Source organism: Cnephaeus nilssonii, assembly GCF_951640355.1.
Source record: "Cnephaeus nilssonii genome assembly, chromosome: 7".
Taxonomy (NCBI): Eukaryota; Metazoa; Chordata; class Mammalia; order Chiroptera; family Vespertilionidae; genus Cnephaeus; species Cnephaeus nilssonii.
The window spans coordinates 70,588,622-70,612,335 of record NC_137078.1 but is presented as its reverse complement, the minus strand read 5'-3'; the positions used below and the strand labels follow the sequence as shown (position 1 = coordinate 70,612,335).

The following is a 23,714-nucleotide window of genomic DNA, read 5'->3' as shown; positions in this document are numbered from 1 at the left end:
CGAGTCCACATGGTGGAGCCTGTGTTTGGTCTGCTAACCATTCATTCCATCACTTACTTGTTGATTTACTCTTTTCATCCACCTAAGGCCGTGGGGTCGGCAAACTGCGGCTCGCTAGCCACATGCGGCTCTTTGGCCTCTTGAGTGTGGCTCTTCCACAAAATACCACGGCCTGAGTCTATTTTGAAGAAGTGGCGTTAGAAGAAGTTAAAATTTTAAAAATGTGGCTCTCAAAAGAAATTTCAATCGTTGTCCTGTTGCTATTTGCCTCTGTTGACTAATGAGTTTGCCGACCACTGACCTAAGGTATTGAATGATATTAAACATGGTTGGGCTCTATGTACTCCACATCCCCTCTCATTCTGTTCCTTGGCAAGGGGCTCACTCTAAGAGTGGGGCAGAGCTGCTGGAGAGGCAGGAGTCACTTGCCTCCGGGTACCAGTCCTCTTCCATGGTATCCTAAGTAAGTATACCTGCTCTGTGGCAGGAAGGACAAGTCAGGATTCTGACTCTTCAGGTTAGGTGAGGGGCTCTTCTGAGCCTCTACAGGCCCCGGGCTTCTCTTTTATTGCATGGAGTTGTTACTGATCATTTTACTTGGGATCCATGCCTGAACTCCCTTTGGTTCACAGTGGGCCAGGCAGAGCAGAATAGCTGGGTCCGCAGCAGGCCCTGGGTAGATTGGCTGGGAAAAGCCTTCATGTATCTCGTTAGTCCCATTTTTAGCAAGTCCCTTTGATCATCCCTACCCCCACCTTTCACTGAAAAGAGACTCCAGAAGAGGATGGTGTAGAGAAGTTTATTGGATGTCTATGGGTCTGGTCCATGTGCAATTAGGTTGGGGACAAGGGCCTCCTCAGGGCTGCCGGGAATGTCACTGGTAGTCACTGTGGCCATGAAGCAGTACTGGAAGAGGTGTTTGGGGTCCATCGCCTGCTCCTCATTGCAGTCCAGCCGTGAGTTCAGGAAGAGGTGACTCTGCCTTAGAGAATTCACTCCTGGTATCTCCACCAACTTGCTTGTAGTCTCATCTGGGCAGTCAGGGGACATTTCCTCGGGTTCTGGAAAACAGCAAGCTGAGGGCATAGGGTTTCCTCCTGCATCCCATTCCTCCCATCAGGCTCACACACCCTGGCTAACTTCCCTGAGTGCTTATCTTGGGCAGGTAGGACTGTGCTCAGAATCTTAACACTCATTTAACAAATATTTATTAGTTTATTAGCAATATAACATGTCATGCACTAGGAGCTGTCAATGTTCCTAATGAACTTAAAGTTTAGTGGAGGAGACAGACTACACAATTGTTAGATATGAAAACTTGATCTTCAACATAAACCCATGAGGTAGGTACTATTAAAAAACTAATTTTATAGATAAGGATACAAGCTGACTATACAACCAGTATGCAGATAAGTGCTGGAAAACTTAAAAACATACATTATTTTAATAGATTCCATGACTTTTTAATTATTGCTTTATCCTCTCCTCCTCTTATATCTGAATTTGAAAGGAGGCTCACTTGGCTTTATTATTCTCCACTTTCCTGACTTACTCTGTTGCAATATCCTTGGTTCTGCCCCCACCATACCTTAAAGCATTTGTCACTAAATCCATGGTCATTTATAAATCCTTATCTCCCTAGACTTATCAGCTTTTGACACAATTGGGCATTCCTGCCTAAAAAAATGTATCAAGTGTTCAGCCAGAAATGTGAGTCATCTCTTACACCTTCTCCTCCAATCCCTTCATAAAGCCAAGCAGTCCCCCAGGTCCTGCTGATTCCACCAAATCACTGTCTGCCATATTCATCCATTTCTCTCCATCCTCAAAGCCACCACCTTTGGTAAGGCTTTCATCTTCTGCCCAGAGCACTGGAACAACCTCTAGTCAGGCCCCTCCAGTCTATCCAGAGAGATCTGTCTAAGGTCAAGTGAGTCCAGGGACTATTCTTTTTCAAAAGTCTTCAAATGTCTTACCATTGACTGTGATACTTCAAAGCTCTTCACTACTGGTCCCATCTCTTCTCTTCAGCTTCATTGCTAACCACTCTTCCCTCATGAACTCTATGCTTTGCCACACCAAAATTTTCATTGTTCCCTAAATGGGTCCATTCCTTCACATCTCTGGGTCTTTGTGCTGTTTCTTCTAGAATGACATTTTGTATCTTCTCTGTCTAGAAAACTCTTATACTATAAGACCCATTGATGGAGGATATCTAGGGGGAAAAATGGTGCCTCTGAAACCAAGGGAAGAGTGAATTTCAAGAAGGATGTACCGGATGTTGGAGTTGGCTATCCAAATCCATTTTCCCCCTTCCCTACCTGGTAATAGCAATTATAGTAGGGTGGCATTGGCTCCATCTCAGCGACAGGAGTGGCACCTGATTGATCTGAGCCAATCAAGTAATCCCATTTCTTTGCCATGTGGATGGGAAATCAGTTCATAGCATTTCCCTGGGCACAGTGATTGGTTTAGGGGTGGGCACATGACCTAAGGTGATCCAGTCAGAATAGAGCTCAGGCCTTTATATTTACCCCCAACTGAAGGAAAATACAGCTCCCTCTTTTTCCTCCTAGAAAAAGTGCATAGAAGGGAACAAAAAGCACGTAGTCCCAGGGAATGCTGGCAGTCAACTTAGTACCATGAGAAAAGTCAATCTGAGGAGAAAGCCAACACAAATAGAGGGCAGAATCTCAGAGGATGTAGTCACAAGCCTGAGGACATTGTGAACTTCTATTCAAACCATGCCTAAAGCCCACCCTTACTTTTGGACTAATCACCTACAGAGTGAATAAATTTCCTTCTTTATTTGTTTGTTGTTTTTTAACTTTTTCTTTTTAAACTATTTAAGACTCACAAGAAGTTACAAAAATAGTACAGAATTCCATATATCTTTCACCTAGCTTTTCCCATTGATAATATCTTATATAACCATAAAACAATTTCAAAACCAGGGACCGGCATTGATATAATACTACTAGAGGCCCAGTGCATGAATACGTGGGGTCTCCGGCCTGGCCTGCGCCCTCTCGCAATCCAGGACCCCTCAGGGGATGTCAGATAGCCTGTTTCAGCCTGATCCCTGCAGGCCTGATCCAGACAGGAGGGAGCTTGATCCTGTACGTTGAGGGTCTGTCGTGCGCATCCTAGCACTGGTTGACCAGTCATTCGGTCATTCATTTGTTTGGTCGTTTAGGCTTTTATATATATAGATAAACTAAGCTATTATTGATTGTATTCAATTATAACAGTTTTTATATATACATTTTTGGTGTATAGTACTATAAAAGTTTATCACATTATGTAGCTTTTTATAACCACTGCCACAATCAGGATAAAGAACTATTCTATCACCACAAAGAAACTTCCTCATGCTACTCCTTTATATAGTCAGACCTTCCTCCTAAACCTAATTCCTGGTAACCACTAATCCATTCTCCATTATTATAATTTTATAATTTCAGAAGTGTTATATAAGTGGAATTATACAGTATGTAACTTTTTGAGATTGGCTTCTTTTACTCCGCATAATACCCTTGAGGTCCATTCAAGATATTGTGTGCATGGATAGTTCATTCCTTTTCACAGCTGCATATATTTCATTGTATGGTTGTACTATTTGCCCACTGAAGAACATTTGGGTTGTTTCCAGTTTTTATCTATTAAATATAAAGCTGCTATGAACATTCATGTATAGCATTTGTATAAACATACATTTTTATTTTATAGGATAAAGACCTCGCTGCGTGACTGCTGTTTTGTATGGTATAGTGGGCTGAACGGTGGTCCTCAAAGAGATCAGGTCCTAATCTCTAGACTCTATAAATGTTGCCATATATGGTAAAGTTTTTGCAGATGTAATTAAATTGAACATTTTGAGGAGATTATCCTGAATTATCTAGGTGGACATTGTGAACTTCTATTCAAACCATGCCTAAAGCCCACCCTTACTTTTGGACTAAGTGCAATCACAAGTGCCCTTATATGGGAAAGGCAGAAGGAGATAGACACACACAGATAGTGATAGGAAGACAGAGATAGAGATTAGAGTGATGCAGCTACAAGCAAAGGAATGCTGGCAGTCACCAGACAAAGAGGCAAGGGACAGAATTTCCCCTGGAGACTTTGATTTTGGCCCAGCAAAACTAATTTTGAACTTCTGGCCCCTAGAATTGTGAGAGAATAACTTTCTATTATGGTAAGCTACCACGTTTATGGTAATTTGTTACACTGGCCATAGGGAAGTAATAAATATAATAGGTGTGTGGTTAACTTTATGAAAACACCAAACTGTCTTCCAAAGTGGCTTTACCACCAGTTGCTTTATTCCTTACTTGGTATTGCCAGTGTTTTTACTTTAGTATTCTGATAGCTTTATGCTCATTTAGTATTCTGTAGCTTTATATCCATTTCCTTACCGGCTCAGGAAGGTGAAACATTTTTCATGTGCTTATTTGCTATCTGTGAAGTAACTGTTAAAGCCTTTTGCATGTTTCTTAATGGGATTGTTTGTTTTCTTAATGTTAAGTTTTGGGGATTCTTTATATATTCTGGATAAAAGTCCTTTGTTGGCATATTTTCCCCCAGTATGGGGCTAAAGTCCCCAGCTCTTCAGCTGACACTCACATCAGCTGGTTTCTAGACCAAGCTGCCTCTGATCACCTTCTGATTGGTCAAAGTCCCTCTTAAATTGTGGGGCTCTGAGCAGCAGAGCAGTTACTATAAGAATCATGTTTGGCTGAAATGCAGTGGTATGACAATCTTATCTGATTCTCCTAACAAACTCAGAGGTAGGTATTATTATTCCATGTTATAGAAAAATAACTGAGGCACAGGTAGAAAAAGTAAATATTGAAACAGCTAGTGAGTATTGGATCCGGGATTCATTTTCCATTCAGTTTGATTCCAAAGCTTGGACTCTTACCACAGAGCAAGTTTAGCCTTAGTATAAATTATGAACCAGGCTAGGTCCTTGGGATACAAAGGCATTTAAGATACAGTTCCTATCTTTGAGATATCAACAAACACTGGGGAGACTAACATGTAAAATCTAAGTGCCTAATAAAAATGAGAGCTACTAACTGTTAAAAGCCTACCATGTGTCAGAGACTAATTTAGCTCCTATGTAAGCATCACCTCTAGTTTTCACAACTTTCTTAGTAGGTATTACTGAATACATTTTACAGAGTAAATTGAGGCCCAGGGAGAAGTGACTTACCTAAGGCCACACAATGGGAGTGACAGAGCCAGGATTAGAGCCAGGCTCTCTGATGCCCTAGGCCAGGCTTGTGCCTTCTCACCATTCTCCAAGAACCTCTGTGGCCAGTTCTCCCATTGCCTGGGCTCTCAATCTTGAATTTGGGACTAGCTAGGAGAGGAGTTCTTAGATTTTTCTCCCTCCTGCAGGTAGGTGATTATGATTGTGGCCAAGAGAAAGAGGATGTAAATTCCTTAAATCCCAACAGAGAACTCTCCCTTCCTCTCCCCTTTCTTTCTGTCTGTAGGTGCTCAGAGGGTCTGGGTTCACAGACATCTATCTTAAGGCAAGAAAAAGAGGAGGGAACGATCCTGAGTTGTCACAGGAAACAACTACATCATGCAAAAACTCTGCAAAGAAATGAAGGGAAGCGCAAATGCTGCGTGCTAAAGAGAGAGGAAAAACGCTCCTATGGAGAATTTGAATGCCAGCAAACTGAAGGGAATTTTAGACAAAGTCTACTTCAGTCTCTCGAGGAATTTAAAGAGGACACAGATTATAGGCATTTTAATAATGAAGAAATGACAAGAGAGATGCGATAGAAAGGTTTTTGGGAGAGATAAGGGGTCTGAGAAAAAGCTTTAGGGCTCTGCATTCTAACCACCGGCATTCCTTACACTATTTATTGCATTTCTCATAAGACAGAAAATGCATTTCCTGACCTTTTGCTAAATGACAGCTTTCGGTCCTCTATCTTTTGCCCAATCGCAGCTCTTTCTTCTTCATTAAGTACTGTCCTCTCCTTCCCAGGAGCCTTTTGTCCCTCCTTCTGCATCTGAGCCTGTTTACAGGCCCATTATTCAACCTTTCTCTGTTATTAATATCACTAGGTTCTTTTTGTCTGCATTTTCTTGCTAAATATTTGCTACTATTTTCCTCTAATCCTTCAATGTTCTTTTGATTTACAGGTGACTCTTGTTACCAACATCTCATCTTTTGACCCAATCTCATTCATTTAACAGGATGTTTCATTCACTTGAATTAGCAGATACTCATATATTGTAAAGTGAAAACACACTGCAAAACATTATATATATAAAATGTACATTTATAACTGATATAATGCAAAAAGTTATTACATACCAAAAGGTAATACACTCTGTGTGACCTGTGCTTTATTTCATTTTTGCCTATCTGCATCTTCTCACTTTCCCATAAATGAATATATATGTGTAAGTAATACTTGTGTCACAAAAAAATACTAAAATAAACACAATAAAAGAACTTGTCAATTAAAACAAAACAAAAAGACTGACTCATCACTGAGGCTTGTTTGGGTCACAGGTACCAAATGTGGTTAACTAAAAAGCAATGGGCTTGCCCTGGCCTGGTGGTTCAGTTTGTTGGAGCATTATCCTATACACCAAAAAGGTTTTAGGTTTGATCCCCTGTCAGGGCATGTACAGGAAGCAACCGATCTGTTTCTCTCTCTCCCTTCCTCTCTCTCTGAAAATCAATAAAAACATAGCCTCAGGTGAGGATTTTTTTCAAAAGGCAGTAGTGGGTTCTGAGGTGGTAAATACACAATACAATATACAGATGATGTACTGTAGAATTGCATACCTGAAACCTATATCTTTTTATTACTTAATGTCACCCCAGTAAATTTCTTTTAAAGCAGTTGGCCCTGGAGAAACTGAATCCTCTCTGGAAGGTGAGAGGGGCTGCTGAAGGGAAAGATCCTTGGAGGCAAAGGCTTAGCCAACTGGCTGGTGACCTTGGGCACATGACTGTCCCTTTCAGGGCCTCAGGGCCTCATCGCTACAGTGAAAGCATCAGACTTGATTTCTAGGAGCCCTTTGAGTCAATGAGAATGGCTGACTAATGAGCTCCTCACCAACACCTTTCAGAGAAGGATGAGAACTGAACTCTTGTCTTCCATTTTTACCTCCACTGTTTTTTTTAATCTCATTAAATGTACCATAGTTGGAACATAAACTCCACACATATCCCACTCGCCTCATCTGCAAAATAGGGTTGATAATAACCACCTGGCAGAGTAGTTAAGCAGGTTACATGGGCTAATATGGTTAAAGTCCTTAGCATAGCATCTGGCACAACAGTAGGAACTCAGTCACCCTTCTGATCAAGCTAGTTACAAAGTTCTAGAGTAAGAAAGTTATGGGTTGTGTTGTTTTTTTGTGTGTTTTTTTTTTTTTTTTGCATTCCAAGTTTGGGGGAGAGTGTGTGGAGGTGGGGGTGATGGGACAGTTACAGAACACCTGGGTAGCAGAAGGAGTTTGTTTCCAGACTCAGTTCCATTTCCACTCTGTTCTTACCAGGGCACTCCCCATCCCTATCCCCACACTCAGCGATCAGGACCCTGAGGTACAGTGCAATGATCACAGGCTTTAGAGTCTGGGAGATCGGGATTGACATCCCAGCAACACTTGCTCACTACTGTGTAGATTTAGCCAGTTCACTTCCCATGGCTGAGCTTGATGTAAAACGGGCTAATGATCTCTCTACATGTCCTACTGGAGAGGGAGAGGGAGACAGCAAACAGAAATGAAACTCTGCATAAAGGGTAAAGCTCTGATAAATGTACTAGTAAGATAATGGGCCTATAAACTGACTCAGCTGATGGGAAGGAGGGGACAGTACTTAATGAAGAAGAAAGAGAGGAACTAAGAGCTGCAGTTGGGCAAAAGACAGAGCTTAAAGCTATCATTTAGCAAAAGGTCAGGAAATGCATTTTCTATCTTAAAAATAAGTAACAAAAAGCAAGAACATAAACTATCTCAAACCCTGGCAATTGAATAATCCAGCTGGTGGCTGAGCAGTAAAAAGTAGGAGGGTGTTTTTGTTGTTGTTGTTTTGTTTTTAAAATATATTTTATTGATTTTTTTCAGAGAGGAAGGGAGAGGGAGAGAGAGTTAGAAACATTGATGAGAGAGAAACATCGATCAGCTGCCTCCTGCACACCTCCTACTGGGGATGTGCCCGCAACCAAGGTACATGCCCTTGACTGGAATCGAACCTGAGACCCTTCAGTCCGCAGGCCGATGCTCTATCCATTGAGCCAAACTGGTTAGGGCATAGGAGGGTGTTTTTTTACCAACAGGGACAAGAGATAAACTATTTCCTTTGATTCAGAAAGGTTTGGTGTGGGGGAGGATATAGAGTGGGGAGTATTGAGGGGATCAGGACACAAGCAGGAGCACTTCATAGGCCTGGCCCAGTGAGGTAAAAAGAGTAGGACTTTGGAGGCAGAAAAACACATATATTTGAATTCCAGATCCACAGTTTACAAACTGTGACCTCTTGGGTAAGTCATCTCACCTTTCTTAGACCTGGTTTTCACATCTGTAAAATGGATGATAATAACACCTCACTCGTGTAGTTGGGAAAAATTGGATGAGATAATGCATGTACAGTTTCAAACAGTGTCTGGCACATAGTAGGGACTTCCGTTTTGCAGCACAGGAATAAGGAGAGGAAGGAGACTGGAGGTAGAGTTGGCTCTGTCACTTACTCACTAGGTAACTTAGGCCTCAGTTTCCTCATCTGTAAAATGGATGGTAATAAGATCTATATCTGCCCAGTTATTTGTGAAGAACTAATGAGATGCTCTATTTAGAGCTAGTTCATTCCTTCTAACTGTGGAATCATATTTCATTATTCCTCTACTGGTAGGCATTCAGTTTGTTTCCAATATGACAAATGATCATGTCATTCATTTTTACTATCCTCTTCTAGTATAACTATTTCTTCTAAGATAATTAGAAGTGGAATTACTGAGTTATAGGGTGTATTCATTTTTAATATAAATAGATACTGCCAAATTACTCTACAAAGTGGTGGTACCAATTTATACTCCTACCAGCAGTATATGACAGTATCCATTCCCTCCACCCAACCTCCTCAGTATTAATATGATCCATTTTTGTACTTACCAATGTCCTTGATAAAAGTTAGGTTCCTGTGAGCCTCTGGTCACAACAATTTTGTCAACTGGTCAATTCGTAACTTTGTTTTGTGTGTTTCTCTTTAAAGACATCTTATTTAACATATATTACTAATTTATTTAGATTTAGTTGATGGCCAAAAGCACCATAACTCGCCTGAACAAAGTTTACCCAACACATATATTTTATCCACAAGGCACATGACAGTCCTTTTTCGTGCTCAGGAACACTAGGCAGCACTTCAGCACTACGTTTGGGGGGCATTTTCAACAGTGAAACCACCATTAAAGTCATAAAAATGCAAAAACATGTCACTCAATATATCATGAAAAGGACACTTGTTTACAGTCTGAGAGCTGAAACAAGAAGGTAGAGCATGGCCTTGTTCCACGTCAGCTAGGAATGTGTGTGATGGGGCAACTCAAATTTTTTGCTGCTCTGGGCATGTCCACATTTGCAAGTGACCTTGAAAACACTGCAAGTATTGATTTTGAGGTTACATATAAATTTTAGCAAATAGGCAACTTCACAAATATTGAATCTGCAAATAATGATTGCCTGGCACGTATTTACTTCTATTTATAATATCTTTGCAGTCTATCACTTGTTTTTTAACTTTATGTATACTATCTTATGTATTATTTGTATTTGATGTCTGTTTGCATTTTATGTAGGTAAATTTGCCAATTTTCCCCTTATTTTTTTAAAATAAATGTTTTCACCTTAGCCGGTTTGGCTCAGTGGATACAGCATAGGCCTGGGGACTGAAGGGTCCCGGGTTCAATTCCGCTCAAGGTTGCAGGCTCAATCCCCGGGGGGCGGGGGGGCATGCAGGAGGCAGCCAATCAGTGATTCTCTCTCATCATTGATGTTTCTATCTCTCTCTTACTCTACCTTCCTCTCTGAAATCAATAAAAAAATATATTTTAAAAATATTTTTAAAAAGTAATAGTAATTAAATATTTTCTTTAAATTCCTATATTTAAAAAAAAATAAATTCCTATATTTTAATTAGTGTTTTTCTGGATTTTCTATTCTAGGGTTTCTCAACGTTGGCACTATTGACATTTTGGGTTGGATAATTCTCTGTGTTGGAGCGCTATCCTGTGTTGCAGGATGTTTAATAGCATCCCTGGCCTTTATCAAAAGATACCAGTAGCAGCCCTCGCCCGTTGTGACAACCAAAAATGTCTCCACACATTGCAAAATGTCTTTGGGTAGCAAATTTGCACTAGTTGAGGACATTGCATTGCCCAATTCTACCTGTCAATTTCTGTGCCAATATCAAATTGACAAATTCTTATCTTTGAAAAATGTTCTAGTATCTGATAGGGCAAGTCTCTTCTTTATTTTTCAAAATTGTTTTGTTCACTCTTGCACCTTTACTCTTCCAGATTAATTTTAGAATGAATCTGAAAAATTCCATTAAACCTTTTGTTGGGATTTTTATTTATAGACTAGAAGCCCAGTGCACGAAATTCGTGCACGGCGGGGGGTTGTCCCTCAGCCCAGCCTGTACCCTCTCCAATCTGGGACTCCTGGAGGGATGTCCGACTGCCCGTTTTGTCCCGATCCTGGTGGGATCGGGCCTAAACGGGCAGTCGTAAATCCCTCTCACAATCCAGGACTGCTGGCTCCCAACTGCTTGCCTGCCTGCCTTCCTGATTGCCCCTAACCGCTTCTGCCTGCCAGCCTGATCACCCCCTAACCACTCCGCTGCCAGCCTGGTTGATGCTTAACTGCTCCCCTGCCAGCCTGTTTGCCCCCAACTTCCCTCCTCTGCCAGCCTGGTCACCCCTAACTGCCCTCTCCTTCAGGGTTGATCACCTCCAACTGCCCTCCCTTGCAAACCTGGTCCCTCTCAACTGCCCTCCCTTGCAGGCCGGGTGCCTCCCAACTGCCCTCTCCTGCTGGCCATCTTGTGGTGGCCATCTTGTGTCCACATGGGGGCAGGATCTTTGGCCACATGGGGGCAGCTATATTGTGTGTTGCAGTGATGATCAATCTGTATATTACTCTTTTATTAGATAGGATAGAGGCCTGGTGCATGGGTGGGGGCCAGCTGGTTTGCCCTGAAGGGTGTCACAGATAAGGGTGGGGGTTCCCTTGGGGCGTGGGGCGGCCTGAGCGAGGGGCCTGTAGTGGTTTGCAGGCCGGCCACGCCCCCTGGCAACCCAAGGGGAGGCCCTGGTATCTGGAATTTATTTTCCTTCTACAATTGAAACTTTGTAGCCTGGAGCGGAGCCAAGCCTGGGGCTCCGGCAGCCATTTCTGTGGCAGTTAATTCACCTTCTACAATTGAAACTTTGTAGCCTTAAGCGGGTGAGCCCTGCCAGGGTGTGCGGAAAGCTTTGCTTCCCCTGTTGCCGCCGGCAACCCTGGCCTGCTCTCTCAAGCTCCATTCTGCTGCCATTTGTTTGAATTTGTTTACCTTCTATAATTGAAACTTTGTAGCTTGAATGGAGGCTTAGGCCTGCAACAGCTATGGAAAGCTTGGCTTCCTCTGTTACCTGGGAAACCTTGCTCTCTGTGGCTGTAGCCATCTTGGATTGGGGTTAATTTGCATAGTCGCCCTGATTGGCTGGTGGGCGTGGCTTGGCTGGTGGGCGTGGCTTATGTAGCAGAGTGATGGTTAATTTGCATATTACCATTTTATTAGAGAGGATTAATTTGGAAAGAACTGATTTGTCCATGATATTGAGTCTTCCTATTCACATGCTTTCTGTATCTCAACAGATAGGCAGGTTCTTTTATGCCTTTCATTAAATTTTATGATTTTTCTCTATAAAAGTTGAAGCCTGGGCCCTGGCAGGGTAATTCAGTTGGTTAGAGCATCAACCTGATATGCAAAGGTTGTGGGTTTGATCCCAGATCAGGGCACATATAAGAATCAACCAATGGCTCTAGCTGGTTTGGCTCAGTGGATAGAGTGTTGGCCTGCAGACTGAAGGGTCCCGGGTTCGATTCTGGTCAAGGGCACATGCCTGGGTTGAGGGCTTGATCCCCAGTAGGGGGTGTGCAAGAAGCAGCTGATCAATGATTCTCTCGCATCATCTCTCTCTCCATCTCTCTTCCTCTCTGAAATCAATAAACATATATTTTTTAAAAGAAGAATCAACCAATGAATGCCTAGTAAGTGGAACAATCAATCTCTCTAAAATCAATAAATAAAAGTTTTTTAAAAAAAGTGAAGCCTGGGCTATCCCTGGCCTCCCTGAGGCTGGGTCTCTTCTCCTGCCACTTCCTATTCTCCTCCTAGGTCTTCCTGGCTCCAAGGAGAGCCAGATGAATTCTCCCACCCTCAAAAGCCAGCCCTTCTCCTTTTCACTGCTCAGCCACGGGGATTATTATGAGCATCGGGATCTGAGATGTATTCACATGCTGTCGTTTGTTGCACGAGTTTGTTGTGAAATTGGAAAAATAATCTTGTGCAAATGAAAAAGCTCTCTCTACTTTCTCTGAAACTTAGCTGTTACCCACCCTGCCCCTTCTCCCTCCCTGAGTGTGCCATCTTTGCTTCCAAACTTAAATTCCTCCCCTGTCCAGCCTGGCCTTGCTCCCCTACAGTGCCCCAGAGTGAATGACCCTGTCACTGCATAGTCTCACTCAGTCCTGCCCACACACCTTTACCCATTATTTATCCTATCCTGAAATGCCTTTGCTCATCTATTTTGCCTAACCAACTCCTTCACTAATTCAGCACCAATTCGCGTCTCCTTTCCTTTTTGAAACCCTCCTTACATTTGGTATTAAACAATTTTGTGCTTAATTGTATGCTTACCCAGACCCAGAGTGGTGGGCTGAAAAAGAGCATGACTCAGGGCAGGAAAACATGGGCCAGATTTCAGTCTTATCATGTATTAGCTGTGATACTTCGCGCAAGTCACCTAATCTCTCTCAGCCTTGATTTTCTCATTTGTAAAATGGAGATAATACTACCCATTTTGAGTGTTGTCTACCAAACTAAACTGAAAGATCTGTTGCCAATAGCTACTTGTTTCTTTCACAGTGCCTTGAAGAGGTTGTAAAAATATGTGTAAAAGCAACACTTTGAAGGGGACCCTGTAGGGAAGCTCTGGGACACCTGTACTAATAAAGAAATTGGTAGGCCAGAACATCAGATTATCCAAAAAATACCTGTATTTAATTTCTGAATAAATTGAGTTTGGGGAGCAGCAATTTTTTCTTATTAATTGTATTTTGTTTGGGGTAAAATATTAAAATCAGTTTGCATTTTCTAAGGCTGGAATTAAAACATTGTCTTAGAAAATCCACAAGATGGATTCATCTTTGTGTAACAAACAGAATGCTGACTATATCAAATTATTTTGATAAACGCAGAGCACATGAAAAGTTTAGAACGGACATCTTCAGATCATAAACCTCTTTAGAATTGTGCTGTTCCTTCTGAATATTCCAGGAACACTCACGAGGCAAGTGTTCCAAATATCATTTCTAAATTTGTCCCCTTTGTAAAAATTCTTGCCTGCTGAATACAAGTAAAGCATGTGACCTCTTTCTTACCTGTAGTCTGTAAGCTTAAACCTGGGTCCAACTTTGTGTGAGGCTTTGAGCTGATGAACAGGTAACAGAGCACACAGGCGGTGACCACGAAGGCCAGGAGGACCACCGCTGCTATGGACAGGCCCACAAGAGCACCAATACTGGGGAGAGAAGACCACAGAGGAGCCGAGTTTCAAAAAGGGACTTCGGAGGCAGCATATTATAGGAGAAGTGTTGTTCTGTCTCTCCTTGTCTTAAAGAGGCTTTCTGTGCCTAAGCATGGGAAGGAGTATCAACTACATGTCAAGTATTCCCCACATACATGGCATGTCTCAGTGCAACCACATAGTTGGGACTCAGTGTTCCCTTTCTTCTCCTCTCCTTCCCTCCCTACTTTCCTCTCTGCTCCCACCCCAGGGAGCTGGAGATGACCTTAAAGAGCTGTTCCTACATTGCTATTTCTTAAAAAATCAAGATACACGTTGGCCGTAGTTAAAACCCAGTTGTCTGCCTTGACCTGTTGCTCAGTAGTTAGAATGTCAGCCTGTGCACCAAATGGTCTCGGGTTCGATTCCCAGTCAAGAGCAGAAACCTGGGTTGCAGGTTCTATCCCCTGCAGGTTCTACCCACGCCCCACCCCCCACCCCCCGCCCAGTCGGGGTATGTGTGTGAGGCAGCCAAGCAATGTGTCTCTCTCACTTTCTCTCTCTCTCTCTCTCTCTCTCTCTCTCTCTCTCTCTCTGTCTCTCCCCCTTCCACTGTTTCTAAAAAATTAATGGGAAAATATCCTCAGGTGAGGACTAACAAAAAAACACAACAAAAACCAGTTGTCCTTCCAGCCTCAAGGAAATTTCTGATCTACCTCCAGGAGGTCATCACATCAGCGTAGACTCCACATCTAGAAACCTCCCTGCCACTGGTCCCTCACTGTCCAACCACATTGTGTCTGCCCCAAGTCAGGCCATGGTCACTTGGTCTCTAGACAACTCCTAGCTCATTTGGGGACCACCATCTTTCCTTTTTCACATGATCCCTCCTCCTCATCTTCCCATATTGGAATTTTACCCGTCATCAAAGGCCCATCTCAAAAGTCTTCTCCTCAATAACGTTTCCCTAGGTCATCTTTCTCTCCCCTGCCGACATGCCAGGCTAACCACCCAGGATGCTTTACTCAGGACCTTTAGCACTTCCCACTGGGTCAGGCAGCCCAATGTCAGGAAAAGAGCAAAGAGATTTGGAACCAGACCTACTTGGGTGAGGTGAGGACCCAGACTACCACCTGTGAGGTCTTGATGAAGTTATTTAACCTTTTGAGCCTAAGTTTCCTTGTCTGAAAAGTGAGAATAATCAAAACACAGCACCTCACAGGTGGTAGTGAGGATGAATGATATGTCATATTCTTGGCACATTGTAGGTGTTCAACACATTTCTTGTGTGTTCCTTGAAAGCAGACTCAGACCATGTTTAATTGGCTTTGTTGTCCCTTTGTACAAACCCTGGCACATGATAGGCAGCTAGTAAATATTATTGAATACCTACTATGCATCAGGCTCTGTGAGATATTCTCCTAATGGTAGGAGATAGGTAGGTACCAGGATCTGTTTGTGTGCCCTTCTTGCCTACCACTCTGAAAAGGGTTTCCGGACCCAATTCCAATTTGTGTGTGGAGATTTCCCCACACCTACAAGTGATTCTCTGGCCCAAGTAGGGTGTCTGAGAATTCAACTCAATTCTGACATGATCTACCCAAGATAGAATCAGATTCCACAGGTTAAGGGTTCAGTTGTACAAGACTACTCCCCTCTGCCTCCCACACACACACACACTTCAGACAACGGCTGCAAGCCCAGGCTCTTACCTGTGCTTCTGACCAACCAGTTATAGATTGGAGGTTCCAATGACCCCCCTGCCCCTGGATTTCAATACGTTGCTAGAACGGCTCACACAACTCAAGAAAAATCATTTACTCACTAGATAATTTATTAAAAAGGATATTAAAGGATTCAAATCAACATTCAGATGCAGAGATACATAGGGTGACGTCATGAACAAAAGAGCTTCTGTGGAGCTTGGGGCCAGGTAGCACATGGAAGCATTCTTGTTCCCCAACATGGAAGCTCTCCAAAAAACAAAAATAAAAAAGATCAACTGCTGTCCTTTTGGGTTTTTACAGAGGCTTCCTTATGTAGTCATGATTGACTAAGTCATTGGCCATTGACAACTGAACTCAACCTCCAGTCCTTCTCCAAGAGGTCAGGTAGAAGGGGCATGGGGAGGCCTGAAACCAAACCTCTAATCACATGGTTGGTTTTCCTGACAACCAGACCCCACCCTTGGGTGGAACCCAAAAGACACCTTTATTATTTCCAACACTTAGGAAATTCCAAGGGTTTTGGGAGCTGTGAGCCAGGAATTGTGGATAAAGACCAAATACCTTATAAATCACAGTATCGCAGACTCCTCCAGCTTTTCTGCCGACCCTCCTCCCTGACCCAAGCCACGGACTCCTTCCTGCCTTTGCCATTTCTGCCAGATTTCATTCCCTGCTAGCTGATGGCTAATTTCTACTAAACAGAAACACCTTAGAGCTTCAGAGAATCTGTATTCCCATAGCTAAATAAATGATTGGATACCCCTGCAATGGAATAGTATAGAGCAGTGGTCGGCAAACCGCGGCTCGCGAGCCACATGCGGCTCTTTGGCCCCTTGAGTGTGGCTCTTCCACAAAATACCACGGCCTGGGCGAGTCTATTTTGAAGAAGTGGCGTTAGAAGAAGTTTAAGTTTAAAAAATTTGGCTCTCAAAAGAAATTTCAATCGTTGTACTGTTGCTATTTGGCTCTGTTGACTAATGAGTTTGCCAACCACTGGATAGAGCCCTTAAAAACATGTTTCCAAATAACATTTAAGATCAAGGCTAAATTCAGATGAGATAATGTTTTTTTTTAATATATTTTATTGATTTTTTTACAGAGAGGAAGGGAGAGGGATAGAGAGTTAGAAACATCGATCAGCTGCCTCCTGCATACCTCCTACTGGGGATGTGCCCGCAACCAAGGTACAGGCCCTTGACCGGAATCGAACCTGAGACCCTTCAGTCCGCAGGACAATGATCTATCCACTGAGCCAAACTGGTTAGGGCAGATGAGATAATGTTAAATGAAAAGAGGACACACTACTAAATATATAGCATAACCCCAACTTGGAATAAATTAACACAAATATATACATAATTATACATATGCAAGGTTGGACAGAAATACACCAAAATGCTAACAGGCTGTCTCTGGGTGAAGCCCAGGCTCTGAACATCCTGTCCCTGCCCCATTAGGTTTCTAATTATAAAATATTCTGGCCAGAGTTTCAAATGCTAGCATTTGTATCTTTTTGCCTGAGGGCTTTCTTGGGCCCAGAACAGTACCTACACAGTGAGCAGGTCAGAAGTGCAGGAAAATGAACGCCTGCCTTCTCACACCAGCACACAACTAATGACTGACAGAAGTAGGTACGTAAATACCCAGCTTTTTGGCACTTGGGCGGAATGACTCTGAGATGTAGATTCTACATTGGCTGGCTGAGTTCAGCAGGTTTAAGTTCCGGTGATCTTACTTGGTAACACCATCATTAGCTCCTTCCCTTCCCACCTCCTCAATTCCCCACCCTCCACCAGTGCCTTTTAGAATTGATTTCATGTAAACTATGTGCCCTCCAATCCTTGTCTCCACGTCTTTTGGGGAAACCAAGTTAAAATACTGGATCTCCCATGATTTCTTTCCTCTTTTATCTCTCCTGTCCTTTCCACATTTTCCACATAGAGCATGTAGTACTTGTTAGTTCTTTGGGCATTATTTCCTCTCTTGAGATATAGTTATTGTTTATAATGCTCTTAGCTGGAAACTTGTGCACAAGTTGGGACCCCACCTTTTACAAGGGACATCTATGGCCACCTGAATGGAAAGGGCCCTCTAAAAGTAGGGTGCTTTGAAGAGTGGGTGAGCCCTAGTCGGTTTGGCTCAGTGGATGGAGTGTCGGCCCGGACTGAAGGGTCCTGGATTTGATTCTGATCAAGGGCATGGACCTCAATTGCAGGTTCCCTAACCCTGGTCAGGGTGTGTGCAGGAAGCAACCAATCAATGTGTTTCTCTCACATCGATGTTTCTCTCTGTCTCTCTCTCCCTTCCACTCTCTCTAAAAATCACTGTAAGGATTAACAACAACAACAAAAAGTGGGTGAGAGAGCTGAGGGGCGATATATCCCAGATCAGTGGTTAGTTAGGAAGTGGGCACTGCTTCTGATGGTCTGTCTGGGGTTAGAGGAACCAGGCCCCAAGTACGGAGCTGGGACAGAGCAGGAGAAGCTCCAAGGAGGGAAGTCTGTGCCTAGTAGAAGATGAACTTTAAGTGGTCAGAGCTGTCCCATGTATTGCCTCGAGACGGGTAAATTCCCTATGACTGGACAGATTTACACAGAACACCTGGATGAGGACACCTTTCAATGAAGTTAGAGATCCCTGCCCTGGGTGAGAAATTGAACAGCTGCTAGCTCTTCAACTCAGTTTCACAAATTTATGACTATCGCTTCACAGGTTTATAACTCTGAAATGTAGATAACCTACTGTGAGCCCCTAGAAAAACATGGGAGGGTCAGTCTAACATTTGTTAGGGTTTTTGAGTCAGGCAAGTCTAATTTTGAATCTTGGTTCTGTCACATATAAGCTGAAAAGTCCTTCATCTCTTGATCTTCATTTTCTTCATCTGTGAAGGTTCCTATCTCACCAGGTGTTCATAAGATTAAATAAGACAGTGCCTGACCACTAATTCTGCCCTCCAGCAAGGCCACTGCCTTTGACTCACATCCTAATTTAAAAAAAAAAAATAACTACTAATACAGGGTGATTGGAAAGTGGACCAGATAGTTATAACACCAGCTGTTTATCCATAGGGAATCCTTCCTCCTCCTCCTCCTCCTCCTCCTCCTCCTCCTCCTCCTCCTCCTCCTCCTCCTCCTCTTCCTTCTTCTTCCCCTTCTCCTCCTCCCCCTGCTCTTCCTCCTTCTCCTCCTCCTTCTTCCCTTTTCCCTTTTCTTTCCTTTTTGAGTCTTCACTTCTTGAGACATGGTTTAAAGACAGCAATTCTCCTTGAGGTCTATTAAAGGAAACAGTATTTACCTGAAGATTTATTTTTTTAAGGGCCAGCTTTCATGAAAAGGGCCAAATAGAGTCCAGAGCAAAATAAGGTCTCTACACTGCAATGGCAGGGAACTGATAGGAGCATGCCAGTAGAGTTTTCAGGGTTTGGGGTACACTGGTCACCCAGATGTCCTAAGGACCTTCAGTTCTCCTCCCCCACTTTGCAATAGTCCGTGATGTTTATAAACCACCTTGCATTCAAACTGAGGAAGTGTCAGCCCTGCAAGCTAAAACCTTCCAGCTGCCCCTGGGGTCATAAGATGGGAGCACACTAACATGTGATGGGGCCTCAGAACTTACCCCATTAAACCCATTACCTGGTTGTCTAAGCCACTAAAGTGCTCTATTGAGGGTCCAAGGCAACTGGAGGGACACAGGGGTGTATAGGGAAAAGGGTGGTAGAAGAGAGTTGGGGTTTGGCTGGGTGCGGAGAGGCTTACTCATCTCTCTGTTCCCAAGGGCTAGCAGAGTGCTCAGAAGACAGTGAAGAAGGGTCATGAGTATTTTTTCAAATGATCTGAGTAGAGCAGGTTGTAAGAGAGCCAGGCTAGATTTAGACAGCTGTGAAGCAGGACACGCCTGGGCTTGGAGCCGGACAGGCTTGTGGCAGTCCCTGATAGTAACTTCATGGCTTTCAAGTTTTCTCATCTGTAAACCGGAGAGAAAACGTGCCGGGGTTGCAAATGTGTGAGTGCATCTAGCCTTGGATGGTCCTAGGTAATGTTCTTTAAATCTCAGTCTGCTGTGACATTGCTAGAAGATATTGAACAATTCACTTTCATATTCCAGTATCCCTTTCCCCACTTATGAGCATGGGCAAGGGAACTCCCTTTTATTGAGCATCTACAATACATCCTGGTCACTGTCACATGCATACTTCACTTAATCCTCACAACAATTCCATAAGACAGGCATTACTATTATCATTTCAAAGACGAAAAAGAGAATCGGAGATAGTTTGCCTGAATCCACACAGCTACTAAGTGACAGAGCCAAGGTTTGGACTGGGTTCTAACCAGTCCAAAAGCTCCACATTGTCTCTATACTTCCAAGGGAAGTAAGTACTATTATACTTCAGCACCCACTTCAGTGCTAAGTACACAGTGAGTTTTAAACAAAGACTCCATTGTTACACGTTAGGCGCATGTCTTATCTCTATGGATGGACTGTGAGCTCCTGAGGGGCAGGAATCATTGATTTGTGTGTCCCCAGTGCCTAGCATAGCACCCGGCATAAAGCAAGGGCTATAATAAATGAATGAAAACATGGATGGACAGAAAATAAATTAATACACTTCTCTGGGTTACAGATAGCAGCTGAATGCACAGGAACTGAAAAACTAGCCATCTGAAAATCCTTTCGAATTATGGTTTGAGCTATTTGGAAAAAGCAATACTAATAACTATAATTGTCAGTGGCATAAGCCAAGTTGGTTTCACCTCTTTATTTCATTTGGTTCTTGCCCTAGGAGGAAATCAGGGCAACGATTTATCATCCTTCCCATTTGAAAGATGAAAAGACAAAGGCTCAGAGAAGTCTGAGTGGCAGGCTGTCCTTTCCCACTCAGAGAGCATGCAACCTCTGGGGAAACACCTCCAGGGACAGGAAAATCACTGTCTGCTGAGTTAGCCCACTCCATTTTTGCTGATGCCTATTTCCCAGAGCAAGTTTGGGGTCAAGTCTTACTTTCTGGGTGAGGCCTTAGGAGATGGAAGAGAGACTGAGACCAATTGCTCTCGCAGCCCCACACTGGAGTTCCAGGAATACCAGCAATGGTCTAATCCCTTCCCTGAACAAGGGAGGAAACCGAGGCCCTGTGGGTGGATAGTCACCCAATCACACTGCTATCGCACAGCCTGAGCTGGCTTCTGCTGTAGCATTATGCCATGATGAACTTGAAGGCAGCTTTGAGCCCTTGGTCTTCTGTCTTAGCTCAGGAGGGGAGTACATCCCCAGCACTCAGCACAGGGCCTAGAAAAAGCTGTGCTCAGCAGGAGGTGGCTGAAAGAATGACTGAGCCCTGGCCGGTTTGGCTCGGTGGATAGAGCCTCGGCCTGCGGGCTGAAGGGTCCCAGGTTCGATTCCAGTCAAGGGCACATGCTCGGGTTGCGGGCTTGATCCCCAGTGGGGGTTGTGCAGGAGGCAGCCAATCAGTGATTCTCTCTGATCATGGATGTTTCTATCTCGCTTTCTCTCTTTGAAATCAATAAAAATGTATTTTTTTTTAATAAAAAATGACTGAATAGCAGAAGGAAGAGAAGAGTTGAGGCTGGGCTGAGGCTGGGGTTGAGTTAGCGTGTAGCCTCAGGTGAGGATTAAGACTTGAAGCTTAATTAAGGCTTGAGGTTGAATGTAGGCCTATATAATGTTTGGAATCAGGGTGGGGAAGGAGAGCTGCGTGGGATTGCCAGGGGAAGTAGGGGCAGGTTGAGCTGGTGATAGATCAGTATTGGGGAGTGAGTCAAGTCAGGGGCGAGGCTGATGTGGATATGAGGAAGGAGACCCTGGTGGGTACTTGAACGAGGGTGGAGTTTGTGTTTCCTGTGAACATTGGAAGAAGGGAGTTTGCTGTTGGGGAGAGGGTTGGTATGTAGGTTGGGGTTGGGGTGAGGGTGGTGGTGGATGACGCTTGGAGTGGGTTTAAAGTGAAGGTTCTCCTGGGTGGAGTTGGGGTGAGGTTCCAGCTTTGATTTGAATAACGGTTCGGATCAGGATCAGGATGGGGGGGAATGGAGCTGAGAAGGGGTTGTAGAGGGAGTTGGGTTGGTGATGGATGAGAGCAAACGTTAATATTGGGCCCGAGGGGGGTGGGGGTGGTCCCGATATTGGGATGGGCACTTGGGTGAGAACGGAGGGTTTATGACGCAGCCTGGCTGAGGGGGGACGAGAGGGCAAACCCTGGATTGGGGTGCTCGGTGGGGTTAGGGCCAGGGCCAGTACCTGAGCCACCACATGTAGCTGTGCTCGTAGGGGAAGAAGCTGTGCGGGTCGTCGCAGCAGTACTTGTGGTCGCGGAAGCCGCAGCAGAAGACGGCGGCCGCCTCGCCCCCCGGCCGCGGGCAGCTGAAGCCGCGCACCTCCTCCTGCTCGGCGCTCACGTAGCTCGTGCAGGCGCCGCTCATCGCGCCGGGCGCCGGGCCCGCCACCTCGGGCCGCAGAAGGCCGGCGAGAGGAGGGCGCGGGCGAAGGCAGAACGGAGCTCTGGAAAGACAGAGACCTAGAGAGGCAGAGAGACGCAGAGAGACGCGCAGAGACCAGGGAAAGGCAAGGCGGGAGGCGCTGGGACGAAGCGGTCGGAGACCTGGAGTCCCCCAGGACCCAGAGCGGCGGCCAGGTAGGCGGCCAGGGCGCGGCCGGAGGGGCGGGGGAGGAGGGAGAGCGGAGGGAGGGGGACCCGGGAGCCGGGGGAGTGGAGAGCGGCGGGAAGGAGGCGGGCGCGGGGTGGAGGGCGGCCGGCGGGCGCGGGGTGGAGGGAGCTGCCTCCGAGAGCTGCCCGGGCACCAGGCCGGTGCCTCGGTGCCTGCCCGCGCTTCCCCCGGCAGCCCCGCTGCGTCCCCAGTGAAGGCACGAGGGTGCGGGGTGCTCAGAGAAGCAACACCTGTCCTGGGTGGCCGGGCGGGAATCGAAGCGTCGATTCCACGTCCGCACGGAGCACCGCCTGGAGCCGGGCCCTGTGCGGGGCGCGGGCATCTCCGGGCAGTGGCAGGCTCGTGCGGGACGCGGACGAGCGGCCCGCCGGCGACCGCACAGTAGGGTCAGTGTGGGATGATGAACACGTGACCTCACTTAACCTTCACAACGACTCCGAGGACCAAGGATTTTCAAGCCCATTTAATAAATGAGAGCTAAGGGTGGGTCAGAGAGAAGTCATCTTTCCCTGGCCCTCAAGCCCGCGAGATTTTAACCCGGGTCCGGCTCCTTCCCCAGGCCTTGCTCTCCCAGCGCCTCCTTACCAGTGGACTTCCAAATGCCCGCATCCTCTGGCTTCCTTGCCCGTTCTTTCCTTCCCTGAGCAGCTAGCTCATGCACTGACATGTTCATACTCCCCTGTTCACACCCTGTCCACACTGGCCCAGGACAAGGGGGCTCATTAATGTCCCAGATGGTAACCCCACCCACCAGAAAGCAAAGCCAGTACACCTCTCCATTCTCTAGAATTACTTCCAGTTCATAGGGGCACTGTTCTCACTAGGGTCGGAGGACCACAATCTGAAGGGGCTGTATGAAGCCCTTAGAGATTTCCTGTCTGTCCTCTCAGGGTACATTGGGGAAACTGAGGCCCTGAGAGATGCGCAGTTTGGCTGGATCACACTGAGCCAGGACTGGGGACTTCTGAGCGTTCAGTGTCCCATTCATTCATTATGTGAATAATTCCCTTTCAGCCAATCTCACGGGGTATTGGGGCTGAAAAGGACTGGTGGGCCATGTAATCAGTTATTGAGTCGCAGCTAGCGTTAAAAATAATAATTAAATGGAATGGGGAAAGCACATGGCAGATAGTAATGCTTTGTAAAATGCATTTCTTACTCTGAGTCAGGTCAAAAGATTTAAAAGCCACTGAATCTGACACCTCCCATTGTACCCTCTTCATTTGTAGCTCTCCTCATTTTTCACAGCAGTGGGTAGAGTGGGAAACAATGGGATGCATTGGGACTCCCCAGTTCTGCCATCCCTTGCTTTGGGGGTGTGTGGGATAGATCATGGGCATCAGGGGATCTGGGCTCAAGCCCTAGCTCAAACCCTTCCTCTACTTTTCTCCTTGTGCTTCCGGTTCCTTTTCTTCATCTAGGCCAGCTCCTAAGATACAAATGTGTGCCATGCCTTTGACCTGGGGCCCCTGAGAAGGGTTGGGTCTGGG

The 23,714-nt window shown here is 45.0% G+C and overlaps 2 protein-coding genes across 3 annotated transcripts; one reads left to right on the top strand and one right to left on the bottom strand.

Moving 5' to 3' along the window:
• Positions 1-800: 800 nt before the first annotated feature.
• SHISAL2A (shisa like 2A) lies at positions 801-22,188 on the bottom strand. 2 transcript variants are annotated; one of them, XM_079777793.1, is made up of 3 exons: positions 21,797-22,188; positions 13,690-13,829; positions 801-1,076 (listed from the first exon to the last, which is right to left on the bottom strand). In XM_079777793.1, the coding sequence occupies exons 1-3, from the start codon at positions 21,976-21,978 to the stop codon at positions 811-813; spliced, it is 588 nt and encodes a 195-aa protein (XP_079633919.1). In that variant the 5' UTR covers positions 21,979-22,188; the 3' UTR covers positions 801-810. The 2 variants fall into 2 exon arrangements, with proteins under 2 accessions (XP_079633919.1, XP_079633920.1); XM_079777794.1 differs by having other exon boundaries at positions 801-1,061.
• TCEAL7 (transcription elongation factor A like 7) lies at positions 5,597-5,897 on the top strand (the record flags this gene model as incomplete). The annotated part of the gene is given in 3 exon segments (XM_079776405.1): positions 5,597-5,612; positions 5,615-5,785; positions 5,788-5,897. Coding segments are annotated over 3 exon segments (297 nt in total).
• Positions 22,189-23,714: the final 1,526 nt, after the last annotated feature.